The sequence below is a fragment of the Eublepharis macularius genome, chromosome 5 (assembly GCF_028583425.1).
Source record: "Eublepharis macularius isolate TG4126 chromosome 5, MPM_Emac_v1.0, whole genome shotgun sequence".
NCBI classification, from domain to species: Eukaryota; Metazoa; Chordata; class Lepidosauria; order Squamata; family Eublepharidae; genus Eublepharis; species Eublepharis macularius.
In genome coordinates, this window is record NC_072794.1 from 86,775,269 (window position 1) to 86,796,336 (window position 21,068).

The window sequence follows — 21,068 nt, forward strand, 5'->3', positions numbered from 1 at the left end:
ATCAGCAAGCGCCTCATATAATATGAAGCCGAGTCATCTTTCCAGCAGCTTCGGAAGGCGCTTGTTCCTTCGGCTTCATTCCTTGCTCTGGGTTGGCGTTTCCCGCCAGCCCCTGCGCAGGGTTTTTGCCAAAGCGCAGCGCGGAGCTCACAGCCACTAGCGCGCCCCTTTCGGCAACAGGTGTTCTTTCGCCGCCTATTCGCCCTCCCTTTCTGGTTGCTCCGCCTCGCCTCCGAGCCGTTCCGAGTCTCTGTCAATCTGCGCATGTGCGTTGCTGGGCCTCTTGGCGCAGCCCTTTTCTGAGGCGGAGCAGGCGTGGAAGGCTTGCGCCGCCGCGCTTCCTGTCTGCGGGGAGGTAAGCTGGTGCTCGCGGGCGCTGCCAGTCTCGGCGGGGTCGTCGGATAGGCTGCGGTGCCTCCTCCTGGTTTTCTGTGGCTGCAGCCTGAACAGCGGAGAAGCGCTAGGGCAGCTGCCAATGGCCGGTCCAGGCCCCCTCCCGCTCCTCCTCCTCCTGCTGGGCGGGGGCGGTTTGTTGTTAACTGAGCGTAGCCTGTTTCCCTGGGTCCTTCGTAGCCTCCTCTGACGGAGTTCACCCCTTGGAGGCGGTGGGCAGTGGCTGGCTGGCTGGCTGCTGTGCCTCTCCTGGGCTCGGGGCTGTACTGATTCTCACGGTGCATGGTCCTCGGGCGCCTCGTAGCTAAACGTGAGAACCGCTTCTACAAAGTCTTGGGTTCGTGCTGGTAGCAGTTGCTCTGAAAGCTTTATGTGTGGGCATCTTGTCATGCACTCAAGTCATCGTGGAGCTGAGTGATGTACGTGATTCAGGGCACCTTAGAAGTTAGGGGTACTTTAATAGTGGGGAGGGAAACGTTAAGATACTGAACCAGCTATGTGCCCCAAAGAAGTGCAGGAAAAGAACAGTAATGGTCATCTTTGGTTTATTTGCAGGTGTAAGGCTTCATTTGAGCCAGATGAGTCTCAGAAACTTGAACACCAAGGGTTCGACCATGGGGCATGGGAAGTAATAATAAAGCGCACTCTTCAGCAGGTGTAGCAGGTCTGTTATCTACCACAGAGTCGGCATTAAGCGACATCTGAAGTGAGCTGCGTTATGGAGGAGGCCATCCCAGATTTCTTTAATGACAGAAATTCTGGATTTCAATCTGTATTCTTAGTCAGATGATGTGCTATACCAGTGTTCCTCCTCTCCTCTATCCTGGGGGTGGGCTGGCAACGTACCTTCCATGTGAGATGGTATAGCTTCTATCCAATTACGAATCCCAGGATGTTTATTTTAAAAGACTTTTATGAATTGGTGGCTGTAAGTTAGGAGCGAAAAGGCTAGTACCAGCCTGTTCCTTCTGTGATGAGGTAAAGAAGCCTAACAAGGTCAGGTTCTGTGAGATGGCCCTTTTAAGTCATTCAAGAAATGGTGCCCAGTCCATCTCCTATGGTTCAAGGGTATCTAGGGAGACAAACTCTCTTGTCTGATTGTCTACTTGAACTAGATTTGTAGCAGTCCTAGAAGTGATAAATGGGTATTTCAGGCATAGCTTCCAATAAGTATTTGTATGTTTTAAGCATAAATAAGTCTTGTGTGTTATATTTGATGTAGGCAATTTTTGTGGACTCATCGGAGGCAGTATTTGGTGTTAATGAGCCAAAATGCTTGGTAGAAGACCCAGGAAAAGTCCCCAACAGAAGGGTCAGGGAGCAGCTGCTGCAAAGCAGGTATATAACTATTTCTACTAACTATATCTGCACCTAGTTAGAATGTTCCAGCATATTAAGCCCATTTTGTGTGCAGCATTTCTCATTGTGTGAATGTAATTCAGACACTATATAATACTTGTAGCCTTTTCTTGTATCTAGAATAGTGGACAATTGGTCCATTTGATAACCTGTATTTTATGTGCATCAAATATTTACTTCCAGGCTCCAGCTTTGAATTATACATGTATCTTAAATTCTATGGTTTCAGCATGGCAGGGTTTCTTAGATTTAAACAAGCCCTTACAGATGTCCAGGTAGACTCTTCTTACAAGGACTGTACTCTTTTAGGCACTTTATCATTAAAAACTTTGCCTTGGAACCTGATGACTCATTTGCCCTTATTAGCATCATAGGTTTCTACAAGAATGTTTGGCCAATTCTTGAATCCTTAGGAAAACTTGTAATAGTGGAAATGCTTAGTGACTTAGGGAGGTATCTATCCTTTGAGGGAAGCAAGAAGGAGAGCCAGGATGCCTGAAACTCTGTTGTTTCAGTCAGTTTCTTTTTCTTGTTTTCATAGGCTTGTCACTGTCTAAGGGTTGGTAGAAATGCCAGATTGATGATTTACTTTCATTCTGAAGTGTGAATGTAACAAGGTAGCTTAAATCTCTTTTGTTATTTGATACAGTAACGATATAGTCCAAAGCAATTACAGTCTTCCAGCCAATTTACTTCAATGCACATACAAGAGTATCTCTCTGTTTAGGATTGTACTGTGAATGATTACAGGCAGCAGACTAGTTTATTCTTTGAAACACATATTCATGGAAGGGACCAAAAATTGTCTAGACCTAGGATAATCCTTTGCTATGAAGCAGGATCTGTCAGTATCCTTCAAACCAGCCTATACCAACCATTCTATGTCATGAACATAGAATGTGCCAGATAATTTGGTTTATAATTGTCTTACTGTCTATACCAGTTTTCTTCCAAATACTTACTCACTTGCTGCACCTTTGTTAGCTTTAAAAAGAGAAGCCGTGTTTAAAAGGTACACATTTACCTCAGGGATGCAGGAGCATATTTTCTTTACATTGTAAGCATAACTTTGGCGTATAACTTTTTTGGCACTAACTTTGATAATTCCATATTGTTAAAATGACAACAGCTCCTCTAAAATCTTGAAAGTTGAATCTTCAGGATCTGTATATCAGAAAATAGAACACACAAGCAGGGACCCATGAGATTCAGGGGGAGAGGGATCCCATCGTAAACTCTTCCCTTTACTCTCTGCCATCCTGCAGTACTATCATAGAATGGGAGGTTGCTCAGGATTCCACTCCCCTCCCCCAAGCAGCAGGAGGGGGAGGGAGTAAGCTGCAGGGAAAGGGAGGATCTCACTCATTCCTCTCCATGCTTCCTGCTGCTTGTCCCCTTGTTATTCTACTTGTCACCTTCCCTGTCCGCAGAGCTGCCCCTGCAAGGAGTGGTGGGGAAAATGGCAGCACCCGCTCTCCCCTTCCTCTGTCCGCTTTGAAGCGTTGCTGCTGCCTCTGGTTATCTGGTTCAGGTGGCGGCAGCTTCCTTTCCATCTCCCGCACCCACTGTCCAAAAGAGGCAGACAACACATTTCTGTTTGGGGGGATTTGATCCCTCTCTATTTTAAAAAAAACCTGTTCATATTTTTCTGCAACTTGAGGAATGGGTCCCCCAAGTTTATAGGAAGATATCCCTTTTCTCTGCAGGGCCCTAACCCACAGATTTAAGTGTCTACAGATGAAGCCATTATGAGAATTAAATATACTGATGATGATGTCTCTTGGCAATAGAACTTACTTTCGGGACTAGCAAAGCAGAGAAGTTTAATGCCATTGGTTCAGGGCAAATAAAGACAGTGTTGCCATTTTCATTTGTGATATGTAGACATGTTCATACAGCACAAATATTGCTGTGGCTGTGATAAGCCTCCTGAGCTCTCTGAAACAGTTTCTTTCCTGGCATCAGCTGGGACTTTTTCTCAATTTCAGTCCTGAAGAGATGATGCGAGAAATGGAGGATTATGGTGATGACGGGGCCCTAGAAGCGGAACTAGCTGCGATCACAGGAGAGAACGTGTCAACTGGGAAGATGAAGCCTAAAGGAAAGAGTAAGTTTGTTCATCAGAAAAGGTGAACAGTTGTTTTAAGTTAAGGTATTAGCATTTAGTTGAGAATTAATGCCTTTGTTATGCAGAAGTTAATTAAGAACTCATTCACAGAAAGGAAATTTTCATTTAACGACTGGATCCAATGGCTCAAAGATAAGGTATGCCTATCCAGACTGGAAATAATCTCTTTTGGCCATGGTGGAAAACAGTAGTCTGACCACAATTCAGTAACAAAGCCATTTTAGTCTGTGGCAGTAAAAGTCTGTGTCTGCTTATACTTATATGCAGATGCAGAGTTTATTGTCTATAGCCATAGGCTGTCACAAATTTTCCAAACATCACATCAACTAATAAACAGTTAACTTCCAGTGTCACATTTTAAAAAGGTTAATTAAAACAGTACAGTATACCAAACTATCCCAGGAGTCACGAAACAGCCTCATTCAGTGCTACCTTAGATCTTATCTTCTTGGCTGCAAGTGCAAACTGAGAGACTCTGTAAGATGCATGATTATCTGCATCAGACACCAAGAACAAGTTTCTGTACAGTGTAACATTTATTTATGTCATTTATTTATTTATACTAATATGAATGCTTGTACTGGAATAAATGTTGTAAGTCTTTAAGGTGTCACTTGATACCTATTTTGTATTAATAATTTGACCAATTTCCTGAAGATTGTAGTGTATATGTTACTGTGAAGGTCTCAAATTGAAGCTTTTAAACTGTCTACTGGTAAATATTTGTGGTCTCCAATTTTAGATTTTCATAGTAACACGAAGGGAAGATTTTCAGGACTATTTCAAATAGGCTAATGCATGGGTACATGCATACACCCCTTCTCTACTAGGAGGCCTTGGGATTGTGTATCTTCCTTTCTTAGTTGATTCTGTTTTTGGATCTTCCCTTTTCTGCGATGGTAAGAATCAAGCATGCTTAAATACAATGGAGGGTACAAAACAACCACTGAAGTGAGCAATAGGAATCAAAAGACGTTGACTGGAGAGGTTGGACAGATGGCAGAACATGAGGAAAGAGGGCATGATACAACAGTAGGAGGGGTGAGCTATATATACAAGCTTTAAGGCTTGTGATTGTAAGCTTACAAAGACAATAGAAGAGGAGTGGGTTGAGAAAAAAAATGTTTTAAGAATGCTAGTTTAGAAGAGCTAATGGTCTAGGGAGTAGATTTTTGAGGTTGGAGCTGACATGCTCAGGTTTTACATCCTTGTTATTTCCTTATTGGCTTTCATTCCCCATCTTTAAAGCAAAATAAAGTGCCCTGCCTCTGAGGATTAGAAGCAAGAGACTAGTATCATAAATGATCACCACCATCAAAAACTATGGTAATAGCTTCTACAGCAAACAAAGTGGTGGCAGGTAGAGGTAAGAAGGATAAAGACATGGGAGACATTGATGGCCAAACCAGTTTTTCCTTACTCCCACCACTGCCATTCTGTCAGTATCACATGTAGTATGGATGGCTTGCTTGCAAGAGATCTGTGTCCAAAGCATCAGAGTGAGAAAATTGTGTGGGTGGTGAATGTACATATGCAAGTGTGAATTTTATTTTAATTAGTTCATTTATTTATATTTATTTATATTTATATTTATATTTATATTTATATTTATATTTATATTTATATTTATATTTATATTTATATTTATATTTATATTTATATTTATATTTATATTTATATTTATATTTATATTTATATTTATATTTATTTACTTAATTTATACCCCACCATTCTCCCCAATGGGGACCCAAAGCAGCTTATATCATTTTCTTGTCCTCCATTTATCCTTGCAACAATGTGTGAAGTAGGTTGGTCTGAGAGTACATGACTGGCCCAAAGTCACTTAGCAAGCATACATGGCAGAGTGGGAATTGGACCCTGGGTCTCCAAGATCATAGTCTGATACTTTAACCACTACACCACACTGGCTCTCTGTGTGCAGTTTTTTTGTCTTTGCTGTGCTGGAAGATTGTGGATAAAATGTGGCTGAAAGCGTTCAACCTACAGTTTGCTGAGAATACATGTTACGGTGGCAGTGTGGCTGTATGTGGGCAAGGCTGTATCTAGGTCATTATGGTGCATCTTTAGCTCCCAAATCCTCCAGAAGGGTTGGTAATAGTTTCTTAGAGGAATAAGCTTAGTCCAGAGTAACAGTTACTTTCTTTGATCTTAATCCACCTATATTTGTTGACTTGCTTGTTCAGTTTACATACAATATGCAAATATACATGAACAGTAAAATTCATTTATATTTCCTAATCCACTAATCCAATAGAACAGCCTACAAAAATCTAAAAATCCAAGAATCAACTAAAATCCCCTCAGCACTATCTTTCAAACTCTTAAAGGAGAAATAAGAATGGTATTGCCCTCATATCACTGTATCCATTCCATATAAGTGAAGCTAACATTGAAAAAGCCCTATAGTGGGTCATCGCTGATCTGACCTCTCTAAAAGAAGGCACAGGCAGAAGTTGCTAGAAAGAATGGAGTTGACATGTGGTCTTTTAATAGTGTAGGATCCTTTAGATGCTTGTTGTCTGTCTCTAGGGTTAGCAACAAGTGTCTCAATCTCAAGGTTCCCTCCTTCAGGTTTTGTTTTGTCTATTTTTATTGTGTTCTCCAGTTCCTTTGCCAATGGATCATATTGAAAAGATGGCTGCAGATTGTATGAAGGACTTGGATGATGGTGGTGGTGATGATGATGATGATGATGATGAGCTAGAGGAAGATAACAGTCTTTTGGTATGTATAGATTTCTGTTGGCAGGTCATTTTTCTTTATGTTAAGAGCCATCATCTTATATGGAAAATCGACACTGGGGATACTCCACAGGGTGAAGAGCCTGGAACACTGGGAGGGAAATGCATAGACAATTCTGCATGCCTTTATGCTAATAAATTATAGACCAGCAAAACTCAGGGCTTCTAAATGGAAGAAAAATGGTGACTAGTGGAAAGCACTATATCACTATGTGTTCTCATGCTTCCTCTGCATCATGGGCTTAACTGTCAGGTAGGGTTAGGAAAGCAACCTGTGTGGGAGAAGATCGGAGAATTTTGCATCTTCTTTCATGAGAGGATTTTAAGATCCTTTGTCTCCTTATAATGCGGCTACCAGAGCAGATGCAAAACAGAGCAGTTGCAGAGAAAGGCAAGCAAAAGAACCACTATTGGTTAAATAACTTTGTTTATATATTAAATGAAACCTCTTTAGACTACTTTTTTTTAAACGTCAACTAACAACTTTAAGCAACAAGTTTTGATTTCATCTTTCTGATATTTTATCTCTGTGGCATTAATGAAGAACATTAACAAGACTTCCTGCCTTGTATTAAATGCAGTTTTTTTATTTTCTACTGTGAAATGCTAAGTCTACATTCCAATGCCAAAAAAAGGGGGATGCCAAAGAGTGCAGCAACTATTGGACTATCGTGTTAACTTCCCATGCAAGCAAAATGATGCTCAAAATTCTACAGCAAAGACTCTTACCATGTATGGAACGAGAAATGCCAGATGTTCAAGCTGGATTCAGAAAAGGAAAAGGCACTAGAGCCTTTTCACTCTGCTTTCAGTATTAGAGTTGCACATTTATTATTAGGGAGCTGGTGGTTGCTTGGAGTACTGGATAGTATCCAGAGCGGCCCCAATATCATAGTTCTTGAAATTCAGCAGATGAGTAAGCCATCCTTCACTGAGGTTGCCAAATCTACTTCTGTTCTTTGCTAATGTTCCACACAATCTGTGGTTCGAATGTCCCTCACACAATTCAAAGAAGAGGGACACGCAAAGTCCTGTGAAAGAAGAAAGTCTGCTACGTTTATGAAACGTGGAGGAGCATCAGTTACACGGAGAGTAAAGAAATCACTCGTGCCCAACGCTCATCAAAGCTACAATAGCTGTGCAAAGCATTTTATACCCTTTGGTTCATTACAATATTGGGGGTCCCATTGGCTCGGACATAATTATGAACCCCATTGGTCTGTGTAGGTGACAACCTTCAATGATCCGGTGGTCCCTTATTGGAAGAATAACTCTGGTTAACAGCATAATGACAATATTTCCCAATTAGCATTGCTTATCACATTAGTACATTGTTTTATCTTTTCAAGGAACATCTCTCTTCCTCTCTTATGCTTTCCCATTCATAGATCTCTTAGTATTTCCTTCTCTCCAGGCAATGTAACATTTTGCCAAGGGCACCTTAATGTCGCTTCAGCAACCTTATATCTTTACAGGCAGAGATTGTCCCTTTGAGTACCGTGGGAGGGGAGCACTTTCCCCTCCTCAGGAATGTGGTAGTGACTACATTGGGTGCCCCTTTTTCTATTACTTGGGGCTTCTTACAGCTTTGAAGAGTTTTGTTAATCTAATTAATTTGAAGCCGGCTCAGTTCTTTTGCTGAGTGGTTTGTTGCCCACTCCTCGTCCAGCACTTTCCTGTCTGCAAATAGCCATTCAAATCCTCCCATTTGCAGCTGGCTTCTCGTGTCTATCTTTGACTATTCTATGCATACATTTAGCGTAAATAGTTCAGAAAGAGATTTCCCATATCAGCATAGAAGCATAGCATATCGCATAGTGAATACTGCTGATCTTCCTGGCAGCTTGCTTGATAATATAAATATAATAATAAATTAAATAAGCATATCTAGTAGTCACTGCAAAACAGCAGGTACTTCACAATTATTGGTCTCAGCCTTCCCGGTGCCTACTATACATTCATGTGTCTCCAGTGTTAATTCTTTTATATAATGCATTAGCATACTTCAATAGTACCTGAGAATAAAGCAAAGTTGCATAGAAATAGTAAAGGCACATAAAATATTCTGGTTCATTAAATTCACTTCTATCAACAATACTTAGGAAAGTATTGTTTGGATCCTGAGTACTGTTAGTGGGAAGAAAGGAAAGAATTCTTTACCCCTTTAGTCTTCCAGTTTGGTGGCTGCAGTTGAAACTGTTGCATCCTTCCTCAGATGCTTGAAAAGGTGAGCAGGTAGCTTAGCCTTTGGTTCCTCCAGAGGGTAGCCCCCTGCATTGTAGTTTTGTGCTGGTACCTTGGAGCTATTGGTGATGTTCCCCCCCTCCCCAAGTCTTGTAATTTAGCACTAATAATACATTTAACTTTACTGTGGTAGGAAGCATTCCCATGTTAGAATCTAAAGTGTAATTTTAGATCCACAGTAGGTTATTATCTAAGCTTTAAAACAAAATACGGGATTTAAGTCTCTTTCTAGCATATGCTGGGCTTTTTTTGAGCTGGAACGTTGTGGAACGGCGTTCTGGCACCTCTTGAAAATACTCGTGTCCAGTGGCCCCGCCCCCGATCTCCAGACGGAGATCAGTTCTGGAGGAAATGGCCGTTTTGGAAGGAGGATTCTATTGCATCATACCCCAGTGAGGTCCCTCTCTCCCCTAAACCCTGCCCTCTCTCAGCTCCACTCCCCCATCTCTGCAAATTTCCCAGCCTGGTGTTGGCAACCCTGCTCCCCCCAGTGTGGAGGTGATTCCAGAGGCACCGACTTTGAAGAAAGCGGGCTGGGGACCTGCACCTTTGATCCTTGGCGGGACTCGTTCTCTCTGCCAGAAAGGGAAAATATACACCCCCATCCCCAAGGCGACAGCATTTGTCCCCTGCCAAGGCTATTCTTGCAGGTGCACTAATGCAATTAGAGGCATGTGGAAAAAAGGCAGTCAGCAGCGCAGGTACAAGCCCGGCCCCAGAGGTGAAAGCAGGGATGCTTGTCAATTTCACTGGTATTTTGCAGAGCTGGCGCCTCCCTGCCCACCCCCAGTCCTTTCACCAGGGCTTTTTTTCCTGCTGAAAAAAGCCATGCCTTTTGCTTTCTGGACCCTAGGAGAGAGGGGGAGAGAATAGCTGTGGCATTTTGCATAAGTGCATATTGACTTCACTCAGTGGAGGCACCAGGCTGTTAGAACGCCTAGTTTTTCCCCAGCTGCAAACAAGTGGGCTGGCAAAGGGCAATTTTAATTCTTGCTCTTTCGGGGATGGAAGCTTGGAAAATGTGGGGTAGAGAGGGCGGAGGCCTCTGCAGTATTAGAATACATGTGTTTATGTGTGTGGAGAGAGTATACAAATATTTCTTCTATGCTAGCAGATTGAATTCCATGGGGCCATATCCAAAGATATGTGATTGGTGACAGGACATAAGCCACCTGTTTTCATTACTGTAGCTGTGTCTTCCCCAGTCAACCAAGAGAAATGGACAACATGACAACACAAATCTGGATCTGGGTACCCAGTTTACTGATTCAAAGAGCAAAACCTCACTGATACTCGATGAATCTACAACTGTGAGTCAGAAATCTGTACTGAAAATATATATTTGCACCTACATTGAGGAAATAGACATCGAAGAGCCTGTAAATCTCTTCATTGGTATGATAGAGCTGGAAGATCTAACAGCAAATGGTATATACCAAAGTTTGATGTCTCATATTGAGTCACTAGGGTTCACTGAAGAATTCTTACAGGAAAATCTAGTTTCATTGACATGTGATGGTGCTGCAGTGATGCTGGGATCCTGTGGGGGAGTTTCAAAACTTTTCAAAGACAGATTCCCTGCCATTGTTGTATGGCATTGTGCTAGTCATAGGCTGGAGTTACCAGTACATGATGTTGCCAAAGAAGTTTCTAACATCAATAGATTTAAGAGTTTTTTGGACAAGTTGTATGTCATGTATCATTCATCTCTCCAAAATGCAAGGCAGCTCAAGTCATGTGCAGCTATGTTGGAGATGGAGATTTTAAAAATTGGAAGGATTCTGTCAAGAAGATGGGTTGCATCTAGCTACAGAACTGTTTTGGCTGTTTGGCAGGATTATGAAGCCCTACCTTGAAAAAGGTAGATGGAAGATGGTCGAGCAGAAAGGAGAAGAACACATATGAAGGTATTCATAGAAAAATCACATCGGTTGAATTTATTATGGACCTTGGATTGAGTTGTGATGCTTTGGAAGAACTGTCAGATTTGACTTTAGATTTGCAGGAGAGAAATACTGATCTTTACAAAGCCCACTGCAAGATTGAGTGTCTTGTTGATGTTCGTGGGAAGAGAGGCATTGTTCCAGGTCCTTACTATAAGGAAGCACTCAAGTCAACAGAAGATCTGCAATTTAAGGGTGTCCACGGCATAGAAAAAATAGTTGATGACTCACCAGTCTCCCCATTTGTGTTCTATTAACAACTTAAAATTTCTCTTCAGAAAAGACTGCTTTCAAAGGAAGACACAGAACTGTCAAAGTGTGGAAGAGTTCTGGATTCCAAGAAATGGCCAGCAAACCCAAGGGACAACATTCTGTGTGGGGGGGAAAAAATAAGTGCACTGGCAAGATTTCAGCTCAATGAAGAGAAGCCATTTGAGCCTTCAGAGAACATCTAAAACCCAGAGAAGAGATATCCAAGAACTGTCTCATATTTGGTTCGTTCTTAACATAATAGCTATGAGTGTGAGTGTGAAAGAGGATTTTCCCAGATGAACCTGATTGTCACTCCAGAAAGGTCCTCCTTGTCAGTCAAAACCATAACATCTTTATTGTTTATAAGAATTGTTGGACCTCCTTCGACAATGTTTGATCCAACAAAGTATGTTAAAAACATGGTTGCTTCAAGGTCATCATTCAGTGGTAGACACCAAAAGCAAGACCCGAAAAAGAACGGAGGAAGTTGGTGACATGTCTAAAGTTTGGAAACTTCTTTAAAGCTGATGTAAGTCCATAGTGTGTGAAAATAATATTATTTCAAAGAATCCCATGTGTTTCTCATTTCCCTCTTGAGAGTTCCACCACCTCTTTTCCCAGAAAAATGCCCTGCTTTTACCCATAAAAAAATCAAAGGAATCAATCTTATTACAACATAGAAAAGTACAGCTCAAAATTGAAGGACAAGAAATACAAATATTTCAAGACCTACCACCAAATATAATAAAGAAAAAAAATTGAAATTCTGAAGCAAGTGTTGCAACAGAAGCAAATAAGGTATTGCTGGAAATCTTCCCTTTGCTCTAGAAATGTTTTTGACAAAGGGCAGGAAAATAATGACAGGTGGACAAGTCAGTACACTCTTACAAGAGTTGGCAGTGAAAGACAGTGATCAAAGCTTGGGATCGGAAGATGCTGGGCCTTTATCTAGACAAGAAGAAGGAGCAGTCATGAAAAGAAAGGAGGAGGAAAATGAATGATCTTAAAATAATTTCAGGGAATTTGAATTGTTTAAATTCTTCCTGTAAATGATGATAAATCTTCAGTCAATTTAATTAAACATATCTATTATTTGTCCAAGAAACTCATATTTAAAAAGACTAAGAACATATATTAAATTGTAAAAGATTGAGCAAGGTTTATATTGCATCTGCAAAAGCAAAGAAAAAAGGTGTAGCAATATACATTAACAACCAAAATTTGGAAGTTCTCGAAGAATGAAAGGATCGTAATGGAAGATATTTGATTTGCAAAGATGGGAAAGATTGAAAATTTGCTGTTAGGAAGAATTTCTACTGTCAAAATGAATATAAAAGTTGAATTTTCTGTTTCAATTCATACAGATGAAAAAACCTTTAAAATGGCAGAAAAGGATAATAATTTTGTAAGGAATAGGAAGAAACCAAGAATAAGATTTAAAATATTACATGATTAAAAAAGAGGAGGTTTAGTCGTATCAAATATCAAACTTTTATCGCCAAGAAGCTGCATTAGTTTGGATATCAGATTGGATTATAAACCCAAATAGAAGAAACATCAAATTAGAAACAATTAACACTAAAGAAGGAATCCATAACTATTTATGGATTAAGAAATCATTAAAAACTGTTCCAAGACAAGACACCACTCATATTTCAAGGGATGGACTATTAAGAATATTGTTTCAGTGCAGAAATAGATTAAGTCTGCTAATTTCACTATTGATATCTCCAGTTGATGCCTATTATAACATTAGTGTAAGAAATAAAATTGATTATATAAATTATGAATATATGATGGACAAACAAAGGAAACTAAAAACATGGCAAGAAATTCAAAATGAAAGAAAAAACATTCTGTGGTTGTTGTTCTTTGAATTTAGACACCATTTAATAATACAAGTAGTCAAAGAAGGGGGCCAGTTAAGAGAGAAAATGGTTTTTGAAGAATTAATCATTGGAGATTCAAACCCCTATTGGGAAAAATATGTAAATAATTATTGCAATATGATACAGAATCAGAGCAAGTTAATTGTATAATAAAATAGATGCAAAACTTTGGAGAAAATATATGCATGAGCCAGTGAGAAAATTTATGGAAAAAAGAAATTAAATTTACAGAATGTTAAATGTTAAGAGAGGATTGTATAAAATGTTCTTCAGACATTGCAAAAGCTAATAAGGACTATAATGGAAAATGCTGGAAATTTCAGAACACGGATGCAGCATGTAGTGGACATGCAAGCAAGCAAGAAAATATTGGATAGAAGTCATGAAGAAATGCAAAAGATATTAAAATTTAAGTTTTGATTAATGCTAAAAATGGTATTAAATATTTTATCAAATAATATTACAAAATGCGTAGTGAACTATTCAAGTACATGATGACAGCAGCAAGAGTAGTATTTGCAGCTAACTGGAAGGCAGAAAGATGTCAAAGTCTGAGGGAATGGAAGAATGCATCTATGGCAAAATTAACATCTTATATGCACAATAGGCCAATTTCAGAATTTCATGAAAAGTGGAAAGTGTTTTTTGACTATGTAGTTAAAAATTAAGAATAATTAAGAACAATTATTATATACGAAGACAGACAGAAAGATATTTAAATGGAAGTGAAAGTTAAGAACATATATAAGCAAGTTCTATATAGATATGTTTTAACTTATAATATGATTTAAATGATAGTTTATCCATTATGTCTTTTTCTAAATGATCAATGTGTTTAGGTTTTATGTATGATCTATATGATTACTGATGACTGTAGTAGTGGATGATTGTAGAGGTATGATTTAGATGATTGTAGCTTATGTCTTAAGTGTTTGAGTTTGTTAATTGAAATAATTTGGAAAAAAAACACTCAGCGTTCCTGATCTCATTGAAAGAGAAAGTTATAGTCGTCATCATTGATTGCTGCCAGTTCTGTTAACTGAAGCTGGTACTCCGGTTGCATGGGGGAAGAAAATATTTAGGAACAGGGGGAGAAAAGTGCCCTGCATGAGTAAGGGGATAGTAAACAAATGCTCCGGTTTCTAAATTGTGACAATGCTGTAGGTATAGCAAATTTCAAAAGTGGTTTAGTAAAGTTTGTTCAGGCCTTGCTCATTCCAGGAAGAAAGCTTTGCAATCTATCCTTTCCCTAAAGTAATTATCCCTCATGTGATCCTTGCTTTAAAATAACTATTATGTAATTCAAGACATAAGGTTTGTGGTTGTTGAGGCTGAGGGAGAGGTTAATGTCATTGCTGAAAGGCAGTGGTATCACTGGATCTTTTATGTTTGCTGGGACATATCTGTAATTGTGTGAAAGATGATGGACATCATTTTAATATTTTGTGAACTTTCTCAGAAATAGACCTTGTGTAGAGGCATATTTGCCTCCTCGTGTGTTTTTGGTTGCCCGAGGAATGTGTTAAGGGCACTCAAATGATAGGTTCACCAAGAAAAAAATACAAACACCAGAACAGCCAGAACATTTAGAGCTACCTTATACAAATCAAACTATTGGTCTGGCTAGCTCACCTTGGGATGACAGTAGCTCTCTGGGTTCTTCAACAGAAGGAGTTTTCCCCCAACACCTGCTACCTGATATCCTTTAACTGAATATCAAGAGATAAAGAGGTGGGATGAGACTTCAGGCCCTCTTTTGGAATGTTAACAGTGGAATGATGCTAAATATTCTGTAGCTCATTTTTACAGTCTCCTCTTTCACCGGTTCTTGCTCTAGGCAGAGTTACAGGAGGTTCTAGGAGAGGAAGGAGGAGGAGAAAGCACTGAACATGAGACAGAAACCATAGGTTTGCTTCCTGCAGCCACAGATCAAGTTTCTGAACTACAGATCCAAGTAGGTGAAAGTTCTGTTTTTAAGACCAATGCCCTATATTTTAAGCAATGGAAAAGAATTAAAGACTATCTAGGCCATCATTCTACCTCTAAATCACCCAGTGTATTTTCTCACTATTGAAAAGATTTCTGCTTTTTGTATTGGGATATAGGCTAGCACTGTGGTTTGCTTTTGGTCTGTAAATTAACTTGTGGGCTTATTAACATTTTGAAAATGAGGAAGAAACAAAGGCAAGAATGTCTACTTATGCACATAGATAGCAAAAGCTTCCTCTGTCTCAGCACAGGCTGTATGTTGTGGTCTACATGGAATGAGAAGCAGGAATGAATCTTAGACATGCAAAGGGGTCCCTACATTTGTTTATCATAGTTGTATTCTTCCTCTTTCATGGTTACAACTCAATATTTCCTAGATTTTCCAAGGTATCAGACTTTAAGAGCACAGACTGTGTGGTATAAGGTAGGTAGACTGACTGGATTTACCCCAAGATGTTCCCCTCTTCTTGATTTAAATAGGACTTAGCTGGCTTCCTTTTGGACATGCTCTGAATTGTGTGTTATTCTTCTTAACCAACGGGATCAGGTTTGATTAGTAATCACATCAATATTTGTTACAATGGTAACCTCTTGATGGAGTTTTTCAAAGAAGATAAATTCACCTATTTTCCTTGTATTTCTAAGCTGGCTATTGCCTGCTGAGTTTTCATCTCAAAAGGAAAGGAAAGAATTTTGCAAGCAGACCTAGTGAAGAAAACCATTTTAAACATCTATGGTGAAGGGGAGAGAACTTTTTTAGTGTCTACAAAACTGTACAGTCAGTCTTTGCCAGTAATGACTAAACCTTTTTTACTGTGTTCCCTCATCTTCTGTACTGACCAAATATCTCTAGTTATCCTGTGGCTGTAAATTTTCCTAAGGTACTCCACCCATTTCTCTACTGCTGCTTTGATGGGAAGCTCAGGGGTAGACACATGGAATGTTTGCTGAAGGACAAGCACCTCTCTGTTCAAAAGAGACTTACTCAATTTCTGCTGCCTTATGTGTGCCTGTCCTAGAGAGCAGTTTTGTGCTATTATGTCAGAGTGCATGTAATTTTGTAAAAATATTTTTTATTTTCCTTATTTTTTGCTCTTTCGAGATGTCTTCTGCTTCCAGTGAACTGCAGAAAACAATAGAAGAAAGGATAACTAACTATAAGGCAGCAATACAGAATGCAAAGAAGGCAGGGGAGAGTGCCAAAGTGCGACGGTATGAGCGGGGCCTTAAGGTATGTTGAATGTATTAACCATAATTTTGGTGAAGAAGGAGAAATTCTGTTAAAAACCTGCCAGGAACGACACTCTCATATATATTGCAAAGATGTTCAGAAAAGAGATACTTCCAGTGCAATTTATCATTATATGTTCAGTTCTGTCCTAAATGTATGTAGAAACAGAATTATATGTATAAACAGAAATGAAGCTGCTTCACTGAAATTTTTTTTGTATGACGTAAAGAGGAAAATTTGGGTTTTTAAATTATTCAAGTAGGAAGGACCATAAAAGGGGTCTGAAGGCTGAGGTATACTAGTGTTGTGGTGTTAGATCGCTGCACTATCCAGTGAATGTGGAATTGCTATGTTTTATTAGATGTTGGTACAGAATGATTTACATGTATGTTTTGCAAGATACTAAGACAGAGTTTTGTCATGTTTTTGGAGCACTGAAGATGGTGGGGGATCCTATCAAATATCCTATGAAGTTCTTTTCAAGCAGCCTTTCATACATGATACTCTATTGATAGTCTCCTACTTGAACACAACTTTCAGACATTATATGTTTGCGTGTGCTTCCCTTGGTACAATTTCAGCCTGATAGTTGATATGAAATGTTAATTATCTTAAATTTAGTGATTTAGGATTATGGCTTTGTGTAGAAGTCATTGAGGCGCCAGTAATGTGTGTAATTTCTGGTGAAGAACTGAAAATACAACAGGGTAGTTCAGAAGATTCAGAACAGGGGCAATTCTAAAACAATTGTATCAATTTTTGGGTGGTCTTGGATTAAGTAGGATGAATTTGGATTAAGTAGGATGAATTTTTTACAAGGAACATCTATGATGCTTATAAGAAGCACCCATCTTCCTTTCAGTCTGAGTGACCGGAAGCAGATTAGTAAAAACAAGTTTCCTCAGGGAAAGCGAAACACATTTCTATATAAAAGTTTATGCCTTTTCTGTTTGAAGTACTTGTGTTGTGCATTGTATTGCCATTGTTTTCATTATAATGAAGGGGCTTGATTGGGATCAGAGGCAGGTGCTGCTTTTACCTGGTGCCATTATCCCTTAATCACTGCTAGACTTTGGAAACAATGCTGACTGCTGTGAAGAAGGGCAAAAAAGTGAATGAGGAAGAGATGCCACCACAAGTAGCTTCAGGGAAGAGCTCTGCAGCCTTGCCACAAGCTGTGCATGATACATCAAAAAGCTCAGGTGATCAGGATAAAGTTACAGTCCCTGAAAAAGAAGAGGAGGAAGAAGTCTGTGCTGCAGACCCTGATGTAAAGAACCCCAGTGGTGTGGAGCTGTCTGTCAGCAAAACTGCTCTCCAGGGCCTGGATGCAGATGGAGGTGCTGCGGGAGTAGGTACCACTTTAGAAAACAGTAAGTAGTTAATAATAACAACAACAACATTTGATTTATATATCGCCCTTCAGGACAACTTAATGCCCACTCAGAGCGGTTTACAAAGTATGCCATTATTATCCCCACAACAAAACACCCTGTGAGGTGGGTGGGGCTGAGAGAGCTCCAGAGAGCCGTGACTAGCCCAAGGTCACCCAGCTAGCTTCAAGTGGAGGAGTGGGGAATCAAACCCAGCTCTCCAGATTAGTCTTGCGCTCTTAACCACTACACCAAACTGGCTATAGCCCTTTCCCATATGACTTCTCCAGTCTGGATATGTGTGACTACTACATTCCTTGCTACTTCTATTTTCTGGGGTGCAGGGGATGAACTGAGAGAGGAGTTCTTCACTGTGTTTATAAGTAGATGTTTGAAGATGACTTTTTGTCTTGTTCAGATTCCCCAAAACTTTGTATGCAAGCACTACTTGAGACAAGAGAGAAGGAGTATAAATTAGCAGCACTGAAAGCCAAGCAGGAAGGTGATCTTGAGAAGGCCAAAGAATACATGAGAACTGGAAAGGTAATACTTCATTTATTCACAAGCCTAAGCAACTTTGTGCACACTAATTGTTTGTTAGGAATTTTAAATTTCCAAAAATAGTTAGTCATCAGAGGGTAAATTTAGCAGCCAGGTTATGCGTTTCTCCATAAGAGAGAGCTGCTTTCCCACCCTATACCATATCATGAGGTCATATTCATTTGTTATTTATAATTTGCTTTTTCACTGGGACTCAGGGTGTATTACATAGTGTATACTAATATGATCAACAGCTGGGAAATAGCTTGTGCATTGCAGAAATTTGAAAAGAAACATAAATGTGAATACAGGGATACATAGATGAAATGTTGTTGGAACAAAACATTAGTAATTTAACACGACTTATTAAATGACATGGAAAATATCCAGTAGGAGCATAACTACATCAACAGAACACAGTAGTATAATCTACAGACCCTGTCCCTTTGCCAAAGCATTTATCTGAATCATTTCTCATAACCTATTGCCTGATTAAAAAGGCATCCTGAATAATTCAGTTTTGCATAGTTTGCAGAAAGCCAAGACAGTGGAGCTTTTCTGACCTCTACAGGCAGGCTGTTCCATAAGGTTGGGGCCACTACAGAGGATGTGTTGATTTTGTCCATTTGGAGGGTGGCAACTGTAAAAGGCACTGTTCAGATGAGCGAAGTTGGCATGGTGGAGCATAGGAGACAAACAGTCCTGTAGAAATGAGGAGGCCAGGACCATGAAGGGCTTTGTATGTGATGGCCAGCATCTGGAATTGACCTGCTAACCAATGGTTAACCAGTGGAGTGACTAGAGAATGGGAGTAATATGGTTGCTCTGTCTTGATCCTGAGAGTAATCGAGCTGTGGTGTTCTGCACCAACTGGAGTCTCCAAGATAACTTTGAAGGGAGACCTTATGTAGAGTGTGTTATAGTAGTTTAGTCTTGATGTTACTGTGGCTTGAATCCAGATGCCAGATTGGCCTTGTCATAGTGTGTGTGTGTGTGGGGGGGGGCATTTTCCAGGCTAATTGAGAGGACTTTTTTTTTTTTTGCAACTGCATTTACTTGCTTCTCTGACAACAGTGCTAAATCTACTATAGTCCCTAGGCACTTAATCGAATGTACAAGGGTCAACTGAACCCCATTGGTAGTGGGAAACACAAGTGTCCTTCAAGATAGTTACCTGTCTGGGTTCAGTTTCAATTTGCTTGCTTTCAGCCATTCAACCACAGCTGTCAGGCAGCAACTCAGTACCTCTACTGCCTCACCAGGTGGAGTGTGAGAAATAGAGCTGGGTATCATCTGCATATTGATGGCATCCAGATCCATAGCTATGAATGACTTCTCCTTAAAGGCTTTACATAGAGATTGAATAACACGGGGGATAAGATTGCGCCTTGTGGAACACCACAAGATAATAATAACCTTGTGCTTATGTACTGCTCTTCTGTACAGATTAGTGCCACACTCAGAGCAATTAACAAGTCAGTGTCATTATTGTCCCCAGAACAGACACCCAGTGAGGTAGATCCAGAGGAGTTAGCCGTTTTAGTCTGTAGTAGCAAAATCAAAAAGAGTCCAGTAGCACCTTTAAGACTAACCAATTCTATTGTAGCATAAGCTTTTGAGAATCACGTTCTCTTCATCTGATGCATGGAGGGCAGAAGGAAACTGGCCAAATATAGAGGAGGAGAAGGGGGGGAGGAGGAGAGGGGGGATGTAAACAACTCCTTTGATATGGAGATGCAGACAGTTCCTTTTGGTGTGGGGATCAGTTTGCTTGTGTAAAGATTCAAAGGAGTTTGCCGTGTTAGTCTGTAGTAGCAAAATCAAAAAGAGTTCAGCAGCACTGCAGCACAAGCCCTCGATAACCACAGTCCTCCCCGCCAGATGCATCTGGCAAAGAGAACCGTGGTCCTCGAAAGCCCACACCAGGTGCCACTGGACTCCCCCTGACCCCGCCTCTGTAAAGGAAATCAGTTACCTGTGATAATGAGATAACCATTCATAGTCCCTATTCAGTCCCAGCTTGACAGAGTCAAATTTGCATATGAATTCCAATTCTGCAGCTTCCCATTGGATTTTGTTTTTGAAAGGTTTCTGTTGAACTACAGCGACCTTTAAGTCTTTGATGGAATGTCCTGGTAGATTGAAGTGTTTTTCCACTGGTTTCTGGACGTTGCCATTTCTAATGTCAGATTTGTGAGGTAGGTGGGGCTGAGAGAGCTGTGACTGACTCAAGGTTACCCAGCTGGCTTCAAGTGGAGGAGTAGGGAATCAAACCCAGTTCTCCAGATTAGAGTTCTGCTCTTAACCACTATACCATACTGGCTGGTAAGTCCCACATTGAAAATAGCTGGCCTCCAACAGCAATCTTTTAAGGCTATTCTATGAGGAACAATTTAAACTTGTCCAAGGCACTTCCTCAATACATACTTGTGCCTCCAAATACCTCAACAGGATAACATGGTCTACTGTATCAAAGGCTTCAGGTAGATCCTCAAGGAGTAACAGAGATCCATGGCCTTTCTCTGTGTTCAGAAAGAGGTATAAGATGGGGTTATCATATGAGTCTCTCAGCTCTAACTAGTGTGACGAGTTCCGTTTTGCGACAATAGTGAGAGGAAGAAATTCACTACGGGGGGTACTGGTTCCCATGGCCAAGTATCAGAGATCAGCTCTCTTTTATGTGCATGTCTGTTACATAGCATTCTGTCATCATAATGTCTAAAAAAATATATTCTTTCTAAACTCTAAACAGTTTATCCCACTTGACAAGTTTTGTATCAAGATACCTCATTAATGCTATAATCTGCCCAAATTTCAGAAGAAATTGGTTTACAGCTCTTTAAAAAATTGTGTTCAGTCTGCAACTCAGTAACTTCTTGCAACTTTAAACAATAAAAAGCAGCCATATAAAATCACAGCAATAAAATATAGCACACCCTCAGTCAACCCAAAATTTCAGCAGTAA

General features: G+C 40.1%; 1 protein-coding gene across 6 annotated transcripts in view; it reads left to right on the top strand.

Annotated features, from left to right (window-relative positions):
- The first annotated feature begins 282 nt into the window (after positions 1–282).
- CC2D1B (coiled-coil and C2 domain containing 1B) overlaps positions 283–21,068 on the top strand; it is a 77,937-nt gene continuing 57,151 nt past the window's right edge. For 3 of the 6 annotated variants that reach the window (XR_008596999.1, XM_054979127.1, XM_054979131.1), the window contains exons 1-8: positions 283–355; positions 1,616–1,731; positions 3,718–3,859; positions 6,507–6,625; positions 14,808–14,924; positions 16,062–16,190; positions 17,260–17,563; positions 17,982–18,106. Coding sequence is in view for 5 of the 6 variants with exons in the window: in XM_054979127.1 (XP_054835102.1) it covers positions 1,666–1,731; positions 3,718–3,859; positions 6,507–6,625; positions 14,808–14,924; positions 16,062–16,190; positions 17,260–17,563; positions 17,982–18,106 (1,002 nt within the window). In the remaining variant the exon portion in view is untranslated. Of the gene's footprint in view, positions 356–380; positions 704–790; positions 813–948; positions 1,058–1,615; positions 1,732–3,717; positions 3,860–6,506; positions 6,626–14,807; positions 14,925–16,061; positions 16,191–17,259; positions 17,564–17,981; positions 18,107–21,068 lie in introns of those variants that run through there. The other 3 variants (XM_054979128.1, XM_054979129.1, XM_054979130.1) reach the window with 3 other exon arrangements.